Source organism: Calonectris borealis, chromosome 14, assembly GCF_964195595.1.
Source record: "Calonectris borealis chromosome 14, bCalBor7.hap1.2, whole genome shotgun sequence".
Lineage (NCBI taxonomy): Eukaryota > Metazoa > Chordata > Aves > Procellariiformes > Procellariidae > Calonectris > Calonectris borealis.
The window spans coordinates 10,625,975-10,647,881 of NC_134325.1; the positions used below are offsets into that span (position 1 = coordinate 10,625,975).

At 42.6% G+C, this 21,907-nt stretch overlaps 1 protein-coding gene across 3 annotated transcripts in view; it reads left to right on the top strand.

Moving 5' to 3' along the window:
• The window catches only part of MICAL2 (microtubule associated monooxygenase, calponin and LIM domain containing 2), a 133,443-nt gene that overhangs the window by 110,721 nt on the left and 815 nt on the right, over positions 1-21,907 (top strand). For all 3 annotated transcript variants that reach the window (XM_075163185.1, XM_075163189.1, XM_075163184.1), the window contains 6 exons: positions 646-2,002; positions 9,948-10,042; positions 12,099-12,191; positions 14,141-14,234; positions 19,654-19,753; positions 20,978-21,051. In XM_075163185.1, the coding sequence (XP_075019286.1) occupies positions 646-2,002; positions 9,948-10,042; positions 12,099-12,191; positions 14,141-14,234; positions 19,654-19,753; positions 20,978-21,051 (1,813 nt within the window). The remainder of the gene's footprint in view (positions 1-645; positions 2,003-9,947; positions 10,043-12,098; positions 12,192-14,140; positions 14,235-19,653; positions 19,754-20,977; positions 21,052-21,907) is intronic.

Here is a 21,907-nt window from a genome sequence, read left to right on the forward strand (position 1 = left end):
AACATTTATCCTTGTTACTATCTCCAACAGAAGAGTTGGTGGCTAGAGTAATGAATTTAAATCTTCACCAAAGGAAAAATAATCATGAGAGAACTAATTGAATTTTTTAAAATGACTGTCTTGCATTTTACAATCTCTTCTGGGTCAGTTCATTCATTCCTACCTGTGCTATGTAAGCATGCAATATTACAAAAGCAGTTGGCGAGGATGGATAGTGGTCCCTTGTGCTTGCTGGAAACTCTAAGGTGATGCAAGTGGAATGCACACGGGAGAATAGAGCAGATCTGCTTTTGCTTATTTTCCTGTAGATAGGACTGTTTCTTTCTAAGGAAAATATTAAAGGTAATTCATAAAGTTATGACAGATTCTTAGCATGAATAACATTATTTTTAGACTATTAACATTTCCAGCAGTATTAGATCTCCACTCCTAGAGAAATATTAGCTCTTTAGGGAGAAAACCTTTTCTTCTTATTGTATTATCATCTACATATATATGTGTGTGTATATATGTATATATAAAGTAAATGTTACGCTTATTAGTATTATGTTAAGATTGAAATCGATTAAAATATTATATGAAATAAAAGATACGTTAAACAATATTTTTAACCACTAAAATAATCTTTTTTCATGCATTTCACAGTTGGCTTCTTACAAGAAACCGCCAGAAGTTACAAGAGGACATTTCAAACCCTACAGCCCAGTATTTCAAAGAAAAGAAAAAGCCAGAGAGATGCCTGAAGACATCTGCCTCTATGTGCCCCATTGTCCTTTTCAGAGCAGCACTAGAGGTTCTCCACGGACCCCTCCTGGGAATGGGACACTGGCTGCTGACTTTTCTGAGCCTGAAGATATAGATGGTGACATTGGGACAAACACAGCCCAGGGCTGGAAGGAAAAAAACCTGAAATATACCTCTGAACCAGAAGATTTTAATAGGAAGACAAAAGTGCTGTCATCTCTGGATTTGAAAGAGAAAGATGGCAAAAATACAAGGCACCCAGAAGAAAAGCTTGAGCAAGAACTAAAGGAGGCAAAAAAAAGGCTGGCACTTTGTACTCAACAGCAATCCTTGCCGTATGATTCGAACAGGACGGACTTAGGTGGAACCAGTCCAGGGTATCGAAACAAAGGAGCGCTGGGGACTTCAGAGGAGAAGGATGCTGACTGGAGAAAAGATGTGTTCAAACTATCTGGTTGTCCTGTGCCCCTCTTATTTGCAGATGATGCTCCACCAGCTTTGCCAGTTGACACAAAAGATGCTCTGAGGAGTCCAGTTGCCAGGGAGCATGCAGCTGGCCGCCCAAAATCCCCACTGAGGCTCATAGCCAATGCGATCAAACGGTCCATTTTGGAACCTCTAACCTCATCTCCAGAAGGACTAAAGCAGGACTCAGACAGCAAAGTTAAAGCTTCTTCAGAACAAGCTTTCTTCAGCTTCCCCAGTACTCCTAGCTACTCCCTAAGCCAAAGGAACAGTAACAATAATAGAGCAAATAACACTCAGCCACAAGAGCTTAAAGTAGGGGAGTGGGCAGGAGAATATTTAGGGAATGGGAGCGCTCTCTCAAATCCATCTCATTTTTCTGTTGGCTCTGAAGAGAGATCACCAAGGGATTACAGCGAGGAGGTATCCTTCCCAGTCTACAGTCCTCACACGAGGCCTTCCAAGACGACCAGAATACCTCAGAAATCATATTGCACTAGGATGGAGGATGTCCCAGGACTCCTAGAAAAGTTTACCTTCAAAGAGACTCCTCCAGGGACTCCCATGGATGACATATTTATCTGTAATGAAAAGTACCTCCTTCTGTCATCTCCAGAGCCCAAGATCAACTCCAAGGACAATCTGGATGACTCTGCACACAAGGGTAGTCTTGGGTCGCTCTTTGATAGACTGAGAAGTAAAGTTCGTGACAGAGAAGGGAATTCCTTCGTGTCATCTCTGCCTTTCGTGAAGGATCGTCCTCCAGAAGACAGGCTACGTCATCCTTCCACAGGTGAGGGCATGAGTGGAATTATTTATTTCTGATAATAGCACTTAACATTTAAAAGACGTGTGTGTGATCATGCAAATACATATCTGTTGTATGCTATGTTTAATTTATAGTTACTTTCTATATATGTCGTGGTTTAACATATCAACGTTCTCCTCATACTAAATCCAAAACACAGCACTAGGAAGAAATTTAACCCTATCCCAGCCGAAACCAGGACAGTATAGGAAGACTTAATAAATATATTTTTTGGTTAAGGTTTAAGAGTTGCTTCTGGTTTAAAGGAGCAGAGTGCATTTGCAAGCAGAGCGCAGCACGCTGAACCCAAGTTTGATGTGCTGCTCGCTGCTGTTCAAATGTGTTTAGGTCAGGAAAATGCACTCGCCGAGGTGGAAGGAGCGGGGAGGCCGAGTGGGATGCTGAGCAGGGCAGCTGCTGCTGTGGCACTGAGCCTCTTGTGGAAGGGGGAGTACAGCGGCAAGCAGAAGGACGAGCACCGAAAACTCCAGTGCAGTGTAGACTACTTCTGCTACCCTTTCCATGAGGAGCTCAGGGACGGAAGCAACACGGTTGCAATAGCAAGAAGCTTTGCTTTGTGCATGTGCTTTCTCAGCAGGTGTCTCTTCAGCTCTGCTGTCGTAGTGACCGAACTGTAGACATACTTTCGGGAGCTTTGCGGTGTCATTAATATCCCCTTGTTCTTTTATTTGAGAGGAGATAGCACTTATTGACATACTCTGACCTATTTGTGAGTCTATTTGGGCAGTGATTAAAAGGCATCAATTTTCATGTTTGCTCGCAAGAACAAGGTTAGTATTAAAATTGCAGACGAGTCTAAGAAATATTGATGTCAGACAAAGAGCAACCCGAGTAATCTGAGCATAAGCTCAGAAAGAATTAAGCGCAGCACAGTTTCAGGTATGAAATATGAGGTATGAGAGCTGCACCCACCTGTCTTTCTCCGTGATCCGTCTTTCCACTAGCCCACTGCAGAAAGTCACAGTTATTTAACTAAATAACCTATTGAATGTTATTGAAATACCTGTTTGTTTCTTACTTTATTAAATTGCAACCCAAACTGTAACCCCCAAATTGCTGCTGTACTGCAGCATTAAAATAACAATCTGTATGTAAAATTTGAAGTCACTGAAATGTTCCCAGTGAGCTGCCAGATCCTTTCTGCTTCAGAACTACTGCATACTGTGAGGAAGATATACAGTATATGAGACTCGATCTAAGCTCATTAAAATTGATAGAATAACTCCCGCTCTCGTTCCTGAATTTTTGGATTGGATTCTTGGAGCATCCTTTATCTAGCAACTCACAAAACCACGCATGCCCATCGAGCCAGGGGATGCTGAGGACTGCACTGAAGCCACCAAGGCTTGCTAGTGTTCACACTTGTCACGCTGTGGTCTTAAATGGGAGGCTTTTTCTGAGTCTGTACCTAGTCATCACCTGTCAACTAAGCCAAGCTGACCTGCTCTTAACTAAATGTATTACAATAATTGGTATGTTGTGTTCCTACTAAAATGGGAAAAGTTCTTGTTAGGTTTGAATAATGCTATACTTTATTTATGTTTTAAATATTTTTGAAAAACATGCTGGTTTAATATGTGTTGCATTCCTCTGCTGCGCAAGCCAGAAGAGGAATTATTAAATTATTATAATTATTGAATATAGGCATTGCAAAGTCTGTTCAGAAGAAAAAAATGCAGCTTTGATCTAGCAATTTGCCCACTGACCTGTCGTTTTCAATGTTTCAATGTTGCAGCTCCCTGAACTTTTTCAAACAGTCATATTGGAGTAAATCAAACTGGTAAAGAGCCAAGTCCTCCTTGGCTCTCTAAAATGGCATTTCTGTCTCATATTGGCACTTGTCTGAGGCCCAGGCTTGGCAAACTTCAGTCATGAACTGATGACAAGCTTTAGCCCACATTACATGTCATTATTTTTCTCTCTTGAAATTTACCATGAATCTCAGAAAATTTCTTTTCTTTAAAGAAAAAAAAAATACTCCCAGCAACTTGCAGAAACCAATTTAATGAGGCTCTTTCTCATACTCCTCTTGGCTCTTTGCAGTAGGACTTTTCCATCCTATTTGAGGCCAGACAGTCTTGTTCTGTGCAAGTATGGTTGGTCTTACATTACGCTGGTGTTTTCTCCCTCAATGGGCTGTTGGCTTGTGGAGCCAAAGAATGAGCTGGGTGGTAAAGGTCCATGGGCTTGGGATGAGCCTGGGCAAGCTCATTGAAGAGAAATCCACTGAGGATTAACCAAATGCTTAGAAACCACTTCCAGTTTAGGAAGCTCCTGAACTGAAAAATGCTTGGAGGCTGGGCGATGTTAAGCGGAGGAATCACATATGACTGCCCGGTGCCTCTAGCGTTCCTTTAGACATCCGCTACCGGAGACAGACTGGAAGGACCTTCAATCTCACCCTACACATCTACTTCTATGTTATGTTGCTCATCTTTCCCTACACCTTATCTTTGTTACTTCCTCTGCAAATACACGTCCAGATGTCTTTCCTATGCTGATGACTTCTGCATTTCAGTCCCAGGTGTCTGTCCAAACTAAAACTATATTCTGTCCTTCTGTCATCTCCTGCCAAGTGTTCAGCCACCAGCTGAAGCTCAGCATGAGGAAGCAGAGATCTTAATTACTCAGCAGCAGATTGCCTGTCGCTCAAGCTTATGCCTGCAGTTACACCTTCCATGTGGGTCATTCCAGCTTCTGATATCCAGACTGGTCTAAAGGCTCTCTGGCTAACACTTTCTTTCTGTTTCATAAGAGCTGTTCCTCAGAGCCGCTTGGAAATTTTGGGCTGTGCAGAGATCCGGGTGCATAGAATACATGTGTGGGACCTAGACAAATCTTACTGAAGTGATGGGGGTTCATGCACTGTTTTCAGTGAGAGATTAGTTTTAAAAAAAAAAAAAACAACCCTATCTAAGTTTGCCTGTAGAATATACAAATGTCCCCAAATAGCCACAATGGGGTTTCTAAGTGCAATTCCAGATTTTTGATTTACTGAACAAATATCTTTGAGGCTTTTGTCCTTTGATTTCTCCTTTGTGTTCCAACCTGCAGTAAAAAAACCCCAAAACTTGCTCAATAAAATTTATCAATCAGATGGTTAACCGTTCTCTCCTAAGCCTACTTGCCCTTTTGAAATTAAAAAAAATGCCAAAGTGTCGTGTTAGTGATAGATACTAAAAATCATTAATACCACAGAAAAACAAGAGTAAAAAGAGAGCTAAGCCAGGTTGTACGAGAGGTGCAGTCAGCAGTGTTTGTAATGAGAGGCAGTAGTGGATCCAGGGTTTCGGTTACGTTTGACTTACAGACAGACCTTCTGAAGACCAGCCCATGAAGATAGTTGGTTGTTGGCAAATGTTTGTGACTCCAGGTTTGCATCTTGATAGTGATGGAGAGGTGGGAGGAATATTTCTATCCCTGACAGAGTAGGGATCACGTGAAAACATTTCTAGGATCGTCCCCCAGATGAGATGAGAGTTGTTGTAACTCAGTTTGTGACTGTATGTTGTTTACGCGGCTCACTTCATTAAGTAGGGCAACCAATTCAACTGATGAGAAAACTAGACGTGTTATGAACTCACTTTGCTGTTTTTGTGCACTTTTAGATTGAAAAGGGATTCCTTGCAAATATTTCAGGTTCATACATGGTTCCCATTACTGCATCTTTGTACCAGTGAAAGTCTGTGTGTTTGTCAGCTAGGACACTGTTATCTCAGTGATTTCATATTTTAGAAGGGGAACTGAGGCACTACAAGATTAAATTATGTGCCTAAGACCACATGAGAAATCTGTAGAGAAGCAGAGATGTGAAGCCAAATAGCCAAGCCCACTCTTGATTTCTACTGGCCTTTCTTTTCATCTCCTACCTCATGCCAATTCCCATCTGGTTTGGGACACGAGTGCCCCAAGAGATCTGTGTAGCTTTGCCTCTCTCTTTTGTAAAACACTGAAGTACTTAAAGTGGTCATGATTAACTCCAATTACTTTATAAAAATATGCAATCTTGGACCCTTACAGAGGAAGCCAACAGATTTATATAACGTTATGTTATAAAAACAGTTCCTGCTCCAAGACTTTCTGTGTATTTAGACTATTTAGTCATTACTGTGACACAAAAACACCCCAGGAAAGGGAGGTGAGCTGTGACACGTAGAGTGACGGCAGTGGTGGTTTTGCCTATAAATCTCCAGGACAACCAGCAGTGCTCCCACGACTAACAGAAGGTATCACCTTCGTAACCTCTTCATATGACACCTCCCTCTTTGTTCAGAGGACCTCGAGTTTCCTAGGAGAATCAGTACCTTCGATTTATGTGAAGGGTTCTCAAGAGCACTGGTCTTTGGTCCAGTTGATCCCTCTGGATACAGCGAGGGTTTTACCGCCGATGGCATTCGATGGCAGTGCTCTTAGGCCAAAGCAAAGTGTCTTTGAGACCCACCCTTGGATTACCAAGCTGTAAGGAACTGGCTGTAGGAAGGAATTTTAATTTTATGGATGTAATTTTTCTTAGCTCTTATGACATATACATATGAGGATACCAAGTCTCAATATCAAGAATTGGAAGTTTCCTCCAACTTTGTACTTTGAAGCGTATTCTGTGACGCTGTCAGATGCAATAACAATTAATAACAGTAATAATTAATACTCAGTTTCCTGTGATTTGACAGCTGTAAATCAGGTATGCCGGAAAGGTCTCTTGACCCAACTCCTAGTAGCTGCTGTGAGGCAGAAATCAAGAATAGATTAATAAAAAATTAAGAAATATTTGTACCTTTCCCCTTTATAATTAAGAACTAAAACTATGGCTGACCGTTCCTAGTCATCCAAAGTGATGTTAGCTGGGGAGGAAAAGCTCTAGTATAAGATAAAATAATTTGGAAGTTAGGGAGACGCTAGAGTACTTAAGAAATAAGTAATAAATAACTCCCGTTTTGAAGGGATGAGATGGCCAGAAAGAGAAAGCCCAAGTCTAGAACTAGAGTTGAGCTAATATTTGGAAAAAAACATGTTTTTGAGATCTTTTCTGTAGCTATTGAGCTTTAAGGCTTGACATATTTGGAGTAGACAAATTATTATCTAACTTCACTATTGCAGTTCTAAGTTTCAGATTTAAATGACCGCTAAATGTAAAATTCCCTAAGTTGAACATTTTTGTGCGTGAACTCATTGTCCAAATCCTCACAGCTGGTGGCTGAATTCTGCCTATCCCACCCCTTTGAAGATGGGAAAGATTAATGCTCAGTCATCTATAGTAGAACATATAGACGCTGTAATACAGAAGAGGGGGTTTTGGGTTTGTTTTTGTTGTTTTTTTTTTTTAAAATACAATAAACTTGCGGTATTTTTCTCTAGCTCTGCATAAAGCAAATTCATGCAGTGAGGTAATTTCTTACTGTGCTTGTTATAGTTGTCTTGAAGTTGAAATTTGCATCTGGGGTACATTTTAGCGCATGTTTCTGGTCTCTTCCACAAGGAAATAGCAAAAGAAAAATAGTTGAGCAGAGCATTGAGTGGCCGCCTTTTTAATGCTGAATGAATTGCACTGTCCCACTGTTTCTATATCCCTGAAATGTGGCAGGACCACACATGTGGGAGCCAAAAACCTGTATTCTCATCCCAATTCTGTCACTCTTTGCTGGGTGTTTCCGGGCACCTCCTTGGAGCAGCCCATGCTTCAATTACCCACATTGTGTTAGCAGAGAGCATCAGTGCTGTGAAATGTATACGCAATAAATGTGACAGAGACCGTAACTGTCAATGTGCATAGGTAGATCCATCAGACGCCTCATTGCTGAGTGCTTTCATGTGGTCCTTTGTCCTGTAGGCTTCTTGGGTGGAGACGATGAAGGACGTTGCTGATGGCAGTCGGGTGGCTGTTGTCTCACTGGGCTGTGGGTACCACATCCCTTGAAAGGCTGAGCTGTTTCGGAGCAATCTAAATGGTTTTTCTCTGCAGAGCAAGGTGCAAATACCTGGCTTGCCATAACAGATCGGCATTGGGAGGACTGTGGATGTTACGAATCTGTTCCATGCACAGACATCAGCTTCTTCGTGCTCATGAGATGGCCCTTGGAAGTCCTTGGGAAAGTCATTGGCCCTTTCTCTGTCCCAGAAAGGCAAACAGCTCCCGAGTCACACCCCCGAGGAGGAGGCAGGTGCCCTTGCGGTACAGCGGGCTGCTGTTCCTCCAGACCTTGTAAGGCTTTTTAAATTATTGATATCACTCAACGAGGAGGACACGGGGAAGCAGTCACTTATTCCCACAGCTGAGGGAAGAAAGGGAGCGTGTAATTGCTTGTGTTGCCAGCCCTGCCAGGCTGTAAGGTTTGCCGCTTGCATATTATGGAATTTGATTTCACCAGCGGCCTGACCGCAGGGTAGTCACTGCAAACTTTTGGTTGCACAGCGAAAAGCGGGGTAGGCGAGTTTACTCCTCAAAAGAAATAGTAACTGTGACACCCCCATGCCTTCCTCCATCTTGTGCACGGGAAGGGCTTTACAGCTGACTGTCCCTGCCGGGGGCAGAGATGGGGCACAGCTGGTGTGCACTCTTGTCCGCAGAGCGTGGGGCAGTGCGTGGCACTGGTGTGACCCCAGCAGTCATGAGCCATCGGAGAGTCCCCAGCAGTCAGCAAGCGGGAGCTGCACCCTCTGAGCTTGCAGCTTCATTGACACAAGGACTGGGTGCTTCTAAACTTGAGATTGCTGAGAAAAATCAGAATTTCTGCCTCAAATTACTTGGATTTGCTTTCCTTGCTTTACCGCCATGAACGTGTTTCATGGATCCTGATTTTAAATTAGGTTTTGGGACAGAAGTCCTGCTTCAGGACTGGGATCCAGGACAAGGCAAAGAAGAAACATTTACACTGGGAGAATGGGAAGTGATTTTAATGTGAATACAACTTGCACATAGAAAGCCAACTGTTACCTCACAGATACAAAGAATAATGGCACTGTTAGCTTTAAATAATGTACGTTTCCAAGATGTTGCCCAGCTGTTAATCATTAACCCTGTAGCAGGTTGAAGCGTAGAGACAGATGTTCCAAAAGCAGTTTTATTTTCTGAAATAAAGAGAATGAAGCTATGAATTAGACAAATTAAGAAGAAATTCAAATATTTACACCCAGTTGAAACAAGATGCTGGAAAAACAGGCATGATAAAATTGCTGCAATTAAATGTAATTTAATTTATAATTCTGAAAGCACGCTTCTTCCAAAGGCAGCCTTTGAGTTTTCCTTATGGAGCGCATTGTTGTGATGTATGGATTTTCCTGACTTATTATGGCATTTTAATCAACAGTTCAATGATGTGATAATATTCCTAAAGCAGAAAAATAAGTGACGTTTGTTTAGACATAATTAATGAAATATTTATGTTGCATGAGGCTGTGTGATAAAGCCTTGTTCTCTTAGTCCATTTGCTTCTGATTACATTTGTGATTTTTTTATATGACCAGACATTCTGACGCCAACTATTTTACACTGAGCAGATGTCATGTAGTAAAAATGGGTGCCAGATGCTACAAGCCACATAAGGGTAATTTGTTTAAGAGCTGGCTCAGACTTTTTGCATTCAATTACACTGTATAGTGAGTCTTATACAATCATTTGGGTAATATGGCTAACTTCAGATATACATTTTAATGAATGTTGAGTGCATTCAGAACAGCATGCTACATGCAGGGTGCTCAAGGAATTAATTTATTTGATTGTAATACCTGAAAAAAATCAAATATACCCAGACAGAGTTTTTGACAGGGATCAAAAATTTAATTAATGCCGTCACCCAAATTTCCAAATTGCTCTAGGTGCTGCTGATTAGAACTCAGGGCAGGTGCAAAGTGTCTCTGTAAGTTAAAGAACAGTATTTTTTGCTTCATTGACTATTTTGTTCCTGCATTTTAGGATGTGAACACCTACCTGTCAGAAAACAAGGTACCGAGTATTCTGCTTCTTCCTCCAATGATGAATTTGAACCCAAGCCTTCATTAACACACAAGGTAACCTTGACTTGGAAACAGAAAGATATTTCCTCAGTTGGATTGTATTTAAGATTCATCCTATGATTTTGATCTAAAACAGACTGCAATTTCTCAAAATGGGGATGGGAACGCTTTATCAGTGGAGGTTACATTAAAACTCTTTGAGACAGATGAAAATCAAAATTTCTGTTTCGTCTTTGGATCTTTAATTCCCCCAGGTTACACCAACATTGACAGAGAAGGTCTTAATTTGACAAGCAGCCATGTTTCACTGAAACCACTTTGAAGCTGCATTCTTAAGTGGCCTTAATATGTAGCCCAACAAGCAAAGTATTGAAAAAATTAAACCAAACAGATGCAGATTTCCCTGGGGAAATACAACTTCATTTGAGAGGCGCTACAGGCAGGGTGCGTGGAAAACGCTGTGTTTATCCTAATCAACACGACTGCGTGAGCCACGAAGCCGCACCGGACCCTATCCACCGCAAGGCCGGCTGCACACCGGGCTCTGCACGCCCTAACTCGGTTCCTGTGGCTAGCAGGAGCGGTGGGGTTAAAGCACCAGTGAACTCTTGATACCCAGCTCTGATGTGAAGAAACAGAGCTTTTATTGCCTGCATAGCTCATCAGAAATGTGCTTACCTCTTTCCTGCGGAGGGAATATTAGTAAGTGGAATTAATAGTACGAGGTGGCCTTTTGATTTATTGCCTTTGAGGGGAAAAAAAGGAAAGCAAAGCAAGAGGCTGCCCAGCTCACTGAAAAAACAGCTGAGCTGAAAGCTGAGCGGGGCTTTGAACGGAAACCCAGTTGCACAGCTCCAGAGGAACCGAAGTGCCACGAGGCAGAAGCGCAGCAGCGTGTGGCAGCACGTACCGCCAGTGTCCGTGTCAGGACGTGCTGAGATGCCAGAATCCATCATTCATCTTCCCTGTTACAGGAAAGACAATCTATAGTAAGATAATATGGTGAATTAAATAAAGTTTAAACAAAATAGAGAAAAGAAGGGAGACATGGGAGAAAACTGAATGGGAGCAACTCCCAGCAGGTCAGGCAGCCGCAGGGACAGGCAGGAGCAGGCAGCGGGGAAGGCAGCGCTGCCGGGGCAGCTGCCAGAAACGGGGTGAATGAGCAGCTGTCGCACACGGGCGTTAGCAGTGACTCAGTTTTGATGCACATTCCCTGCTCAGCTTGTTTCTCTCGGCTGCCTCCTAGCACCTCTTTTCATGCCAGCACTGGCTGCTATTTTGCCAGTACCACCATTTTTCTCCGGCAAAAGTCGGTGGGAAAAATTTTAGTGGCTTCCTGGCTTGTTAGTTTTTCAGTCGTCTTGTCTACGGTGCTTATATATTCTGTCTCCTCAAAATTGGAAAACCAGAGCCTTGAAGCACTTCCAGATAGCTTGGGTCAAGGGCAAGACGGAGCAAGCGCAGGCGATGCCCTCGGCCGGCCCTGCAGCACGGGCTGCCCCGCTTCGCAGGCAGCAGCCACAGGTGCCCCAGGGAAAGGCAAAAACCCTCTGTAATGCAGGAGAGAAACGGTATGGGGGAAGGTTTTGTAGGGCTTCAGGTAGTGTCCTGTGATGGCTGTTTCTTTCAGGTACGTCCCTCTTATCGTGTTAGAAGCGATCCAAAGTGAATTTTACCACTCAGCAGCTACAGCAATAGAAATGGGTTGAGTTTCCTTAAATTGGTGCTTCCCACCACCTTTGCCTGGCTTCTTCCCTCATCACGGTGATGTCTGTAGAAGCCAGGTATAGTGGTATGTTGTATATAGTCAACTTCGTGATTCGGACATTTTTTATTGATAGATACAGTTCACACTCACTTAGGGTTGCAATAAGAGCTTGTAATGATTTAAAGTCAATGTAGGCAAATGCATGAAAATATTCCTATGTGAATATTTGTGAATATGTGAATATGTGCACCCTGCAGTAGCTCACCTAGCTTTGAGCAGGGGAGTTGGGTTAGATGATCTCCAGACGTTTCTACTAACCTCAATGGTTCTGCAATTCTGGGGAAGGAATACTTACGCTTTGATAGCCTACTATGCTTTGATAGTCTTTCTCTTTTGTAGGCAAAAAGAACTCTCAGAAGGAGAAGGAAGCTGGAGAAGGAGACAAAGCAATTGATTAAACAAGAGGAGCTGAAGAGGCTTCACAAAGCACAGGTGAAAACGTAGCTCGCAGATGTCCCATTTGTCTCCCAAGAATGACTAGCGAGGACGGGGGGTGCCCAGTGTGGGCTCTGCACCTCCCCTCACTCCTCACTGTGGCACACTGCCTTCCGTGTTGAAATTCCCCAAAATGTCAGGAGCAGAGGATGCATGTGGCAGGGCCTTGCAACTTATATGTGACAGATCCCAAGAGATCTTCGTAATTTTGTAATTGTGTATGAGGAACAAGAGGGAATAGTGACTGGCAATAAGAGAAGAATACACTGAAAAGGGAAAGAGATAGAAAGGGGAAATAATATCAGCCCCCGAGAATGTAAGAAACTCAGCTATTACCCCTATGTACTACAGGAGGGTACAAAAATACAGTGATGGTTTTTATTCTCTCTCTGCCATAACAGTGAAAGTCACACATTTTCTTTCTTAATGATGGAAAGTCACTTCACTTTATACAGGCTGTGCTCTTCGGAAAATGCTGGAAAAGCTCTGGACCCTGCTAATGTTTTATTATTTCCAATTACAGTTCAAAGATTTGGGAATGCACTTCTGCATGACTTGACCTCAGACTGTGTTCTCTCAGGTGTCAAAATTTTCGGGTTTATCTATTTCACTCACCATACATATATACACACCATATATATATACACACACACACACAAAACTTAAAGGCTTATGTGGCTATTAGCATTTCTTGTGTGTGTCTGTACTGTAGCATAAGGCAGAGAAACCTGAGCTAGATTTAATCTCTTTAATTCAGGTTGTAATGGTAATCAAGATATGGTAGTGGGGAGAGCAGGCTTTTTGAAGGCAGAGTTGTCCGTCATCTTCTCTTGTATTCCCATAGCAGGTGGATAGCTTTGGATGGAGCTTCCACTTGCTATTTCTGTACCAATAATAAATTAAAAAAGAAAACTAAGAAGTTGTTTTTCAGATGTGAATCTGAAATCTCTGTTTTTGTAGACATCAATGCTTTTGGAAAATGTATAACTGAAAAGGAGAGAAATTTTGTGTTTAAACCAGGCAGTGGATTTTGTGAAAATGCTAACATCTAGCCATTACTATAAAATCCATTACAGAATAAAACCCATGGGAAAGAAGAATAGTATCTTTTTTAATCCAAAGTAAGAGCAACTGTGTTATAGTTTTTATCTGAGAATTGTAAATTATCTCAAGGTAAAATTATCTCAAGACATACATACCTTCTCTTATTTTACTGCTTTGTGGAAATAATCAAGTCCAAACTTTTTGAACCATCTTTCGTGTTTGTTAGGCTGTTCCTGAGGGCTGGGCTTGGTATGCCCTAACACAGCCTGAAATGGAACTGCGGAGCATCTGTCTTTGACAATTCAACCTTTTAAGGTGTTTCATGCCTATTATCACTGTGGCACCTCTGAAAATCTTATTTAAAAGGGGATGGACCAGTGAATGTAGAAGTCCTTCCTGAAGTGCCTCTGAATTATCACTTCTTAGCTATTAGACCCCTTCCTCCCTGTGTCAAAAGCTTGTGAAATATAAAAGCAAAACAAACAACAAAACCCCACGGACAACCAAATAGCTAGCAAAGCTTTCTAGCTGTAAACCTTCAATATTTATATGAGCTTTTTTCATGTAGCATCTCAGAATACGTGCCTCTGGATGTGTAAGGTATTGACTTTTCACGCCTTGCGAGACACAGAAATGTTATGATCTCTGTTTTACAATGGGAGAGCTAAAGTTCAGAAAAACTGAGGTTCTTTTAGTACCTACGGTACTTACCCACATAAAAATGTGGATAGCTACTTAGTGGAATTATTAAATTGCTTAGGCGCCTAATATGCTCAATGAGTTTGCAAATCCCATGGCTCGTCCAAGAACTTTTCAAGCTGTTTCTCTAACCACTGAGACCATCTTTTGTCTCTGAATTTTTAAGCTATGTCTGTAGCTTTTATATCATTACAATTTTGCAGGCAGTCCAGCGCCAACTAGAAGAATTGGAGGAAAGACAAAGAGCTCTGGAGATTTTTGGTGTCAAATTGGAGAGAGAACTAAGAGGAGAATCAGGTAAATGAAGCAGTGTTTGTTTGGTGGTGGTTTTTTTAACCTTTTTCAAAGCAGAGGGGTTTTAATGATTGTCACAGAAATAGAGTTCAGTGCAAAATCTGAAATGAAACAATAACTGGAAGGACAAAAATCATTGTTTACCCTTTTCCTCAAACTCTGTTAGCTCAAGCACCTTTACGCTGAGTGCTATAAATTTTCTTTGGTTATCACAGATGTGGAATTATTTGCCTTGCTGTTGAACCTGAATCCACATTTCCCTCCCCATTTTTAAAAATCCCATTCTGAGCTTAATTTCATCTTCTGGAGGGAACCAGTGAGGTTTCCAGGAGCTGCATCTCAGTTACCAAGCCAGCAGCAGCCCGTGCCTAGTAACAGAGTCCTTAATGACTTCTCCCGGCGTGTGAAATGCCATTAATACGATTAGAGCTGGTGGCCGTGTTATAGCAACAGCAGCATGCGGGCACACAGACCTGAACCACACAGCTTTCCCCCCCACGGGTGGAAGATAACAGGGGCGTCATCCTGGCCCTGGTCGGAGGCAAGGTTTTCACTCGCCTGAACCAACAGTCCCAAGCACCCAGGACTGCGGCGTCCTCCCGCCGGCCCAGCCTTACCAGTGCTCCCCAGCGCGCATGGGGTGAAGCTGGGGAGACCTCCCGTGGAGGGACGGGACGTCCAGGGGCTCCTGCCAGGCTCAAAAGGGGGATGGGAGCGTGAGCCATGCGTGTAAGGGACTTCAGAGGGGGCTGCAGTACTGTGCTGAAAGGACTCTGGGGAGCCAACAGCCCGATTGCAAATGTGTCTTTATTTACCTCTGTTTTAGAAAGCTGAACCTCGTTTTTTCATGACAGGCAGTTGCACAACACTGAAAACCTAGATATGTTTTGGCACCTGATCTTGTTGTTGTCTTAGCTGGGCAACCCAGCAAAAGCTCCACATGCTGGCTTTTTTAATGCCATATTTCTTAGCAGTTATTGCCCCTATTCTTAACACTGAACTAATCAGTTCAGCAAGAGAGCATTTGTCCAACCTTTTATATTTATTAATTAATTTCCTATAATTGATAGTGCCAACCTATTTCAAATGTTTTTTAAAAAGCATTGGTTTTTTTTTTTTTCTTAAATGAAAACATAACCGTTTATCAAATGGCACCCACCTTCCCGCCTATGAGAAAGTCTGCTAAAAAGAGGATTTGGAGTGTTAGCTTTTTTCTTTACTGCTGATTTGTATAAGGGTGGGTGTTTTTTGGAAATGTCAAAAATATAGAGGGACAAGAGGCTTCTAGCTCTTGGGATAGACACCGAATACCAGGATAAATGGCCTAGAGCTACTCCTTGTTTTTGCTGTTTTGACAATCGCATTTCCTGAAGAAGGCTGTCTGCCAACAGATTGATGCTTCTCATTCTCTTCCCATCCTTAGTAATTGGATTGCCCTCATTAAGGTGAAAGTACTATTTTTTTCTCCCTGTTGATTGTTTGTGCGTAGGTGGCCAGTTACAAATAGGGCAGATACTGAGATGTAGGATGTTACTGTGTCTCAATAACTCTTTTGGGGCAAAAGCATGAAGCCGTACGTTTCCCAAACGAAATGTGCGTGCTCTGTTGCTTGTAATAACATACGTGTAATGATGCAGGAATCGGCGAGTTTAATATTCTGTTCAACCTTCTTAAAAATAATGAGCAGTATTGTTTAATGAATGACCAGTGTTTATTAGGTTAAGTTGTATTTAAGCAGGTCTGCGCTTATGCAATTCAAGTGATTTAATAGGTATTATTAAGGTAATTAGAAAACGATCACAGTTCAGCAATAATATTGAGCTGCAAAGGTTGTGAATAACCAAATTTAGAGACAGGCCTACAAACACTAGTCTTCAGTGACATTTACGCAACTCTCCTCTAATAATTCTGTAAGGCTGGGATGAATGGCTCCTTTGTTGGGGGGAGTTATTCATTAGCTCCTCAACTGAATTAGAAGAGAACATGCGTGGGTGCGAAACAACTGCCATGAAGACTGATGAGCAAAATGAGGCTCTGATGATCTTCTAATTGTAGTGACAACAATTCATGCATTTAAAAAAAAAAAGAAATAATATCAGTCCTGTGAATAATTTTTCATGCCCGTTATTCCCTTCATTCGGGTTCGAAATACCAAATAATAAATCATTGATGTACCGTCGCTTTGTTTTCCACTGACATTTGTGGAGGCTTATGGAGTTCTTCTGCCTACAAGAAAATACAGAAATAAAAATCTCGAAACACATTTTCCACTGAAATTAGCATAACCGATCAGTTGACTAAACAAATCATGAAGAATGATGGTAAAGAAGAAAATCTGTGTTGAGGGAACGCTAAGAAATCTCTCCGTGTTTTGGAAGGTGAACAAATATCTGCACATGTTGCAGCTAGTTTTTGATTTCATAAGGAGCATATCCAAGGTTTCTCAGAACTTTCAACAGAGTCAAAAGAAATCAGTTGAAAACCTGTAGGAATAAGGAATATGAGGTTTAGCTGTTCCTAAAAAGGTGCATACTGGCCGAGCCCCCTTTACTGTGTGCGGAGGGACAGCATAGCATTACTCTGGAGAACAGAAAGTTGAGGTTTTGAGAACAGGGCCTAGTAAATACTCCTCTGCGGCCTGTTGTTCCCTCAAAAGTGATGAAAAAAGAAATATCTATGATGTAATTAGAATAATATCTGTCTGTCAAACGGGATCTAGGTTAAAGGAGACTTGGGTAAACCAGGAGGAAAGTTTTGCTTTAGAAATGCTGTAAGACAAAGCCAGCATGTCTCACAAAACTCACAAATTGTTTTCCCTCTAACCTTTAAAAAGATCTGTCATCCTACGTTACGCAAAAGACTTCATTGGCTTGTTCTGCCCTTGGAAGGCATAAAGCGCTCCATCAGACTTAAATAACTATTAACATTATTATTAACAAATATTTGAAAAGCTCAGGGAAATATGCCCCTGGGGAGACTTGGGGGCTGTTCTGTGGATGGAGAAGGAGGGGAAACAAGGGCTATTTTTATTTCAGCTTGCACTGAGGATTTTGCTAAAATGAGTGGCATTTTTGCAAAGTGCGTTACTCTCTGCTTACTTCAATCAACCTATGATACACAGTCTTTTATTAGAGATACAGAGATTTTTAAGTGTAAAGAGGAAACGTTAAAAAAAAAGAATATTTTTGCCTAATCAAGAAAACAGCAAAAAGGGAATAGTAATCCTCTGTGCGTGTGCAGGACGTACGCATACCTGCAATTGCAATGTTTTTACTGACAGTAAGATAGATCACATTTTGATGATAACTTCTGATGGTGGCATACGAAGACCTAAGGCTCTGAATACTAAGGCTGCATCCCTGCATTGGGTCTGTGAGAAACCACCGTTGGCATGTCCCAGCGAGAACTGCTCCAGCAGTCACTCTCAGAAGACGTTTTTGTATCAGCACTTGCTGACCTGGAAGATCCCACAGGAACACATCCATTACTGCCAAGTTTTAATGGAATCGGGCAGAAATCGGACCAAGATTGCTCTGCCCTCTCCTGCTGCTTTATCCTCCCATTTCATGGTAACTTCAGAATCCTGATGCGAAATTGCAGAACTGCACCCAAGCCAGCAGGACTCCTGCCCTCGGAGTCATCCCTCCGACACCGGCGGGAGGTGACCCGGGCTCTCTGGGATGACAGCGCCTGGTGAAGGCGCGCACATGGGCTGGTGATCCCAAACACCCAACAATTTCCCTCCTGCTCAGGAAGATTGCTGAAGGGCTGCACTGGGCGAGATCGTTACTGCCCGAAGGAGATGGGCTTTAAACTGCTGTTCTTGAGTGGAGCCAAATCCTGGCTTTGACATTAAAGTGAGGGACAGCTGAAGCAGTAGAGGCAAGAGGGTAATTCCTGGGCCAAGAACAAAGTGCATTTCGAAACGATAATAGAAAGGCATCCGAAACACTGCTGAGCTGTCCAGGAGTCTGGCTATCTCTCCACTTGGTAACCTAGTTTAATGATACTCTTGTAATTGTCATCTCTGGAGCTTGAACCTGAGTGAGACCTTTGGGCTTAAATTTCAGCGCTCTTAATCATCTGAAATAAAGGTGAAGTCCTCTTACAGTAGGAGAAATCACATAAGTCTCCATCCACAGAAAATAGCCAGGCTGGTTTATGGGGATTATGGGTTTATGGTTATCTAGCAGCGTGATGTAAGGACTGAGGAGGAGAGAGCTGTGTTCCCCTGCCTGCTGGCAGCACCTCCTTTTGCTTTGTCCCCGCTCCGGCTGTCCCGGCTGCCAACACGCGGGGTGTGCAGCTACCACGTGCTGAGGCAGGAGCACGGGCTGGCTGTCGGTTTTATGCTTCTGAAGGGGTCAGCCTGCCACCTAAATTCTTGCCTCAACCTGGGATAGCGTAAGATATTTGCTTCCTACAAGTGATCACTATTGTGTGGCAACAGACGGCGGATGGACAGAGCAGATGTTGTGGGAGGTGTGTTTGCAGTACCATCGCTGCTGCTGTAATTCTGCATCAAAGGGTGGTGGGGTGGTTTTGTTTTGTGAAGAAAATTAATGCAAAATGTGAAGTGATGAGCATGTTAAAAAGGACAGCAAGGAAAAGAAATACATATGTGCTCTGACTTGCCACTTGAAAACACCCAAGGGTTCTTCATTGCCAAAGATTTTTGTACCGGTGGCATTTTAGGAGCAGGCCCTCACCTGGTGAAAAAGAAATCTGTCCTCCTCTTCAGCAAGGCAGAGTCAAGCTGTGAGCTCTTTGGAGAGAGACCATCTCGTGTTTCGTGTCAGTATAGGGCCTACCAGTGATGCCCTGGCCCAAAGTGTTACAAAACCACCCAGTAATAATGGATTTATCCTGTCCCACAGCCTTTCCCATCATTCAAAGCAGATGCAGATTTAGAGGCCAGTTGGCAAACGAATGGACATTTGTAGAGGATTTGATTGTATGTCTGATGTCCACAGAAGCAGGGACTAAGTTGATACTTGCCAGCATGTACATCCTGAAGCCCAATTGTGTTAATGCGATATCCGTTTATACGTATAGTTCAGCTGCTGGAGTCCAGTATCAACAGAGAAACTATGTTATCAAAGGCAGAACTAAGAGAAAATGCCCATTAAAAAAAGAAAGTCTATATGAATATTTGAAAGAAAAAACTTACCTTCCAAAACAAAAGTGTTTTTAAATCTAATGTATCTTTAACTGCTATAAACTACAACATTCAACCAAATGTAGACAAGAATTTTGTACCTGTTGTACCCAGACATTACTGATGTAAGTGACACACAGCAAAAAAAATCTACATTTTAACTCACGTAGGCTTACAAATGAGGACTGTTTAAAGTGAACTTAAGTGGTGAGAGCATTGGAAGGAAAGCTGGTAATGCACACCTAAGTCTCCTATTTTAAACAGATTCAGGCACAAAGGATGAAACTCAGATGCTACATGAATGGTTTGAGCTGGTCCTGGAGAAGAATAAATTAATGCGTTATGAGTCTGAGCTCCTGATTATGTAAGTAAGGACAAGCATTAGTACTAAAGACGGGGAAGGGAGAGGGGGAAAGCGTACTCACAGTACACCTGAACACCTTGCTGCGTGCTGAAGTTTGAGATTGCCGTGGAATAAATGTACCCAGAGTAGCTACAACCTGTTTTGAACACAGATTTTTAGTTGAGCCCTCCTCGTCCTTCCCTCTCTCAAGGGTTCAATTATTTCAATCCTATACGATACTCTAAACCAGTATAGCATATAGATGCTCTGCCTTTACATAATGCGGGTCTAATGAACACTGGGGTACTTTCTCCTGTGGAAGAAAAATATTCTAACAAGTTTATCTCAGTTTTTATTGGACATAGGAGAAAAGATCTAGGAATTCACTACAGCAATGAAACAAGCAGATACACCCAGCAAATAAAAACCGTCTCAGATGCCACTGTTTGTGGGTGATGGAAACAATATCGGCTGTAGCTCCCTCGCCTCCTTAGAAATGCACTCAACAGATAGGCGGAGGTGACTCTCAGCTATTTTCTCCACTATTTCTGGGCAATGTGGGAAGGCGATGGGAGCTGCAGCAGGCATTACTCACCCCTGGACTGCACACCAGTGCAGGCTGCTCGTTGCCATTTATCATTTCCATATCACTCAGTCAGCCCCCCGTGCTGTCTGCAGAGCTGCAGCCAGCCACTAGCTCCAGCTGCACCCCAGTTTCTCCCCAGCTGTGCTGATGCTGCCAGGGGCCAAACCTTTTCTTTCCCCTTCGATTGTCATTGGGTGTTGTGGTAGCAATGCTTCCTGCTCACACTGTCTGCAAAGCGGAGTTCAAAAAGCAAAAGCAGGCTGCTTTTATCACCACGGGACACAAAATGTTGTTGTCTGGGTGTGTTCGCATGTGTTAATTCCCTTGCCTCGGGACCCGTTCCTGTGCAGAGGGCCTGGCAGGGCCCTTCGTGTGTGGGAGCGTTCGGTCCTACCCAGAATTACACAGCACAGCTGGTTAAAGCCGTCAGTGTTGCAGCGTATGAGGGAGCTTAATCTGGTATGTAATGCAAAAGGTGGGAGTGGTACTTCTGGCGTTGCTGTGGCAATGTAGGCACAGGCAAACCTTTTAGCCTTGACTGCCCATGAGGAGAAAATACTGGATAAACAGAACATAGAATCTCTTGGTTGAAATAATATTAAGATATATGTCTTTATTGAAAAAAGCTTATTCTTTAACATACTTTTTATTGTACCTAGAGCCCAAGAGCTAGAATTGGAGGACCACCAAAGCAGATTGGAACAAAAGCTGAGAGAGAAAATGGCCATTGATGGTAAGTCAAAGAGGAGAGTATGCTCCAGCCCACAGTGACAGACCATGCCCGTATGTATCCCTGTTTGCTCCAAAAAGGACCAGAGTGGCTGAGGCTCTTCCTCCTGTGCTCTTCTGTGAGTGCAGCTCAGCCAGCAAAACGCAACTTGTGAGGTCTTCTCATCTGACTTCTCGTGAAGACAGCTAAGCTAACCTGCCCAGTTTTACACTGAACTGGATCAGAAGCACTCGCACATGTAATTCCACTAACTGCGCTGTGCAGGCAGCAGCACCCAGCTAACACGCGATGATGGGCAGCAAGGGAAAGCAGTTTCTTCAACCACCTAAACACACAAGAGGTTATCTGCTATTATGTTAACTGTAGCATTAGTGGTTACCGCAGTATTTTGGAACTGCTTTTAGGTACTTGGGATTGCAGTTTGGCCTTGTCCTTTCATTCGGTATTAGAAAAGAGAGCATGGGGAGGAGGAATGCAGGGAGAAGGGGGGTTACATAGCACTGAATACCCCAAAATATCCTGTTGTGTTCTAAGCACGTGGATTGTAAGTGACGGCAGTTTTCAATATGTTTTCTGAAAAACACTTGCTGTTTTCTTACAGTACTACATTTCATGCTTGGGCTTTTTACCTTATAAACTAAATTTAAACTCCAGCTTAAATGTTTTTATAAACAAATAGCACTTTTCCTACCCCTTCAAGTTTAAGTTTTGCTAAAAGATCTAGGCGTTAGGAGCCTTAATGGTAACCTTACATGGCCCAAATGCAGGAGAAATTTTCCCTGAACTGTAACATGAAAAATATTAACTGCTATTAACTTCATTTGTCATTGACTATAATATTAATTCAAGCTGTACATCA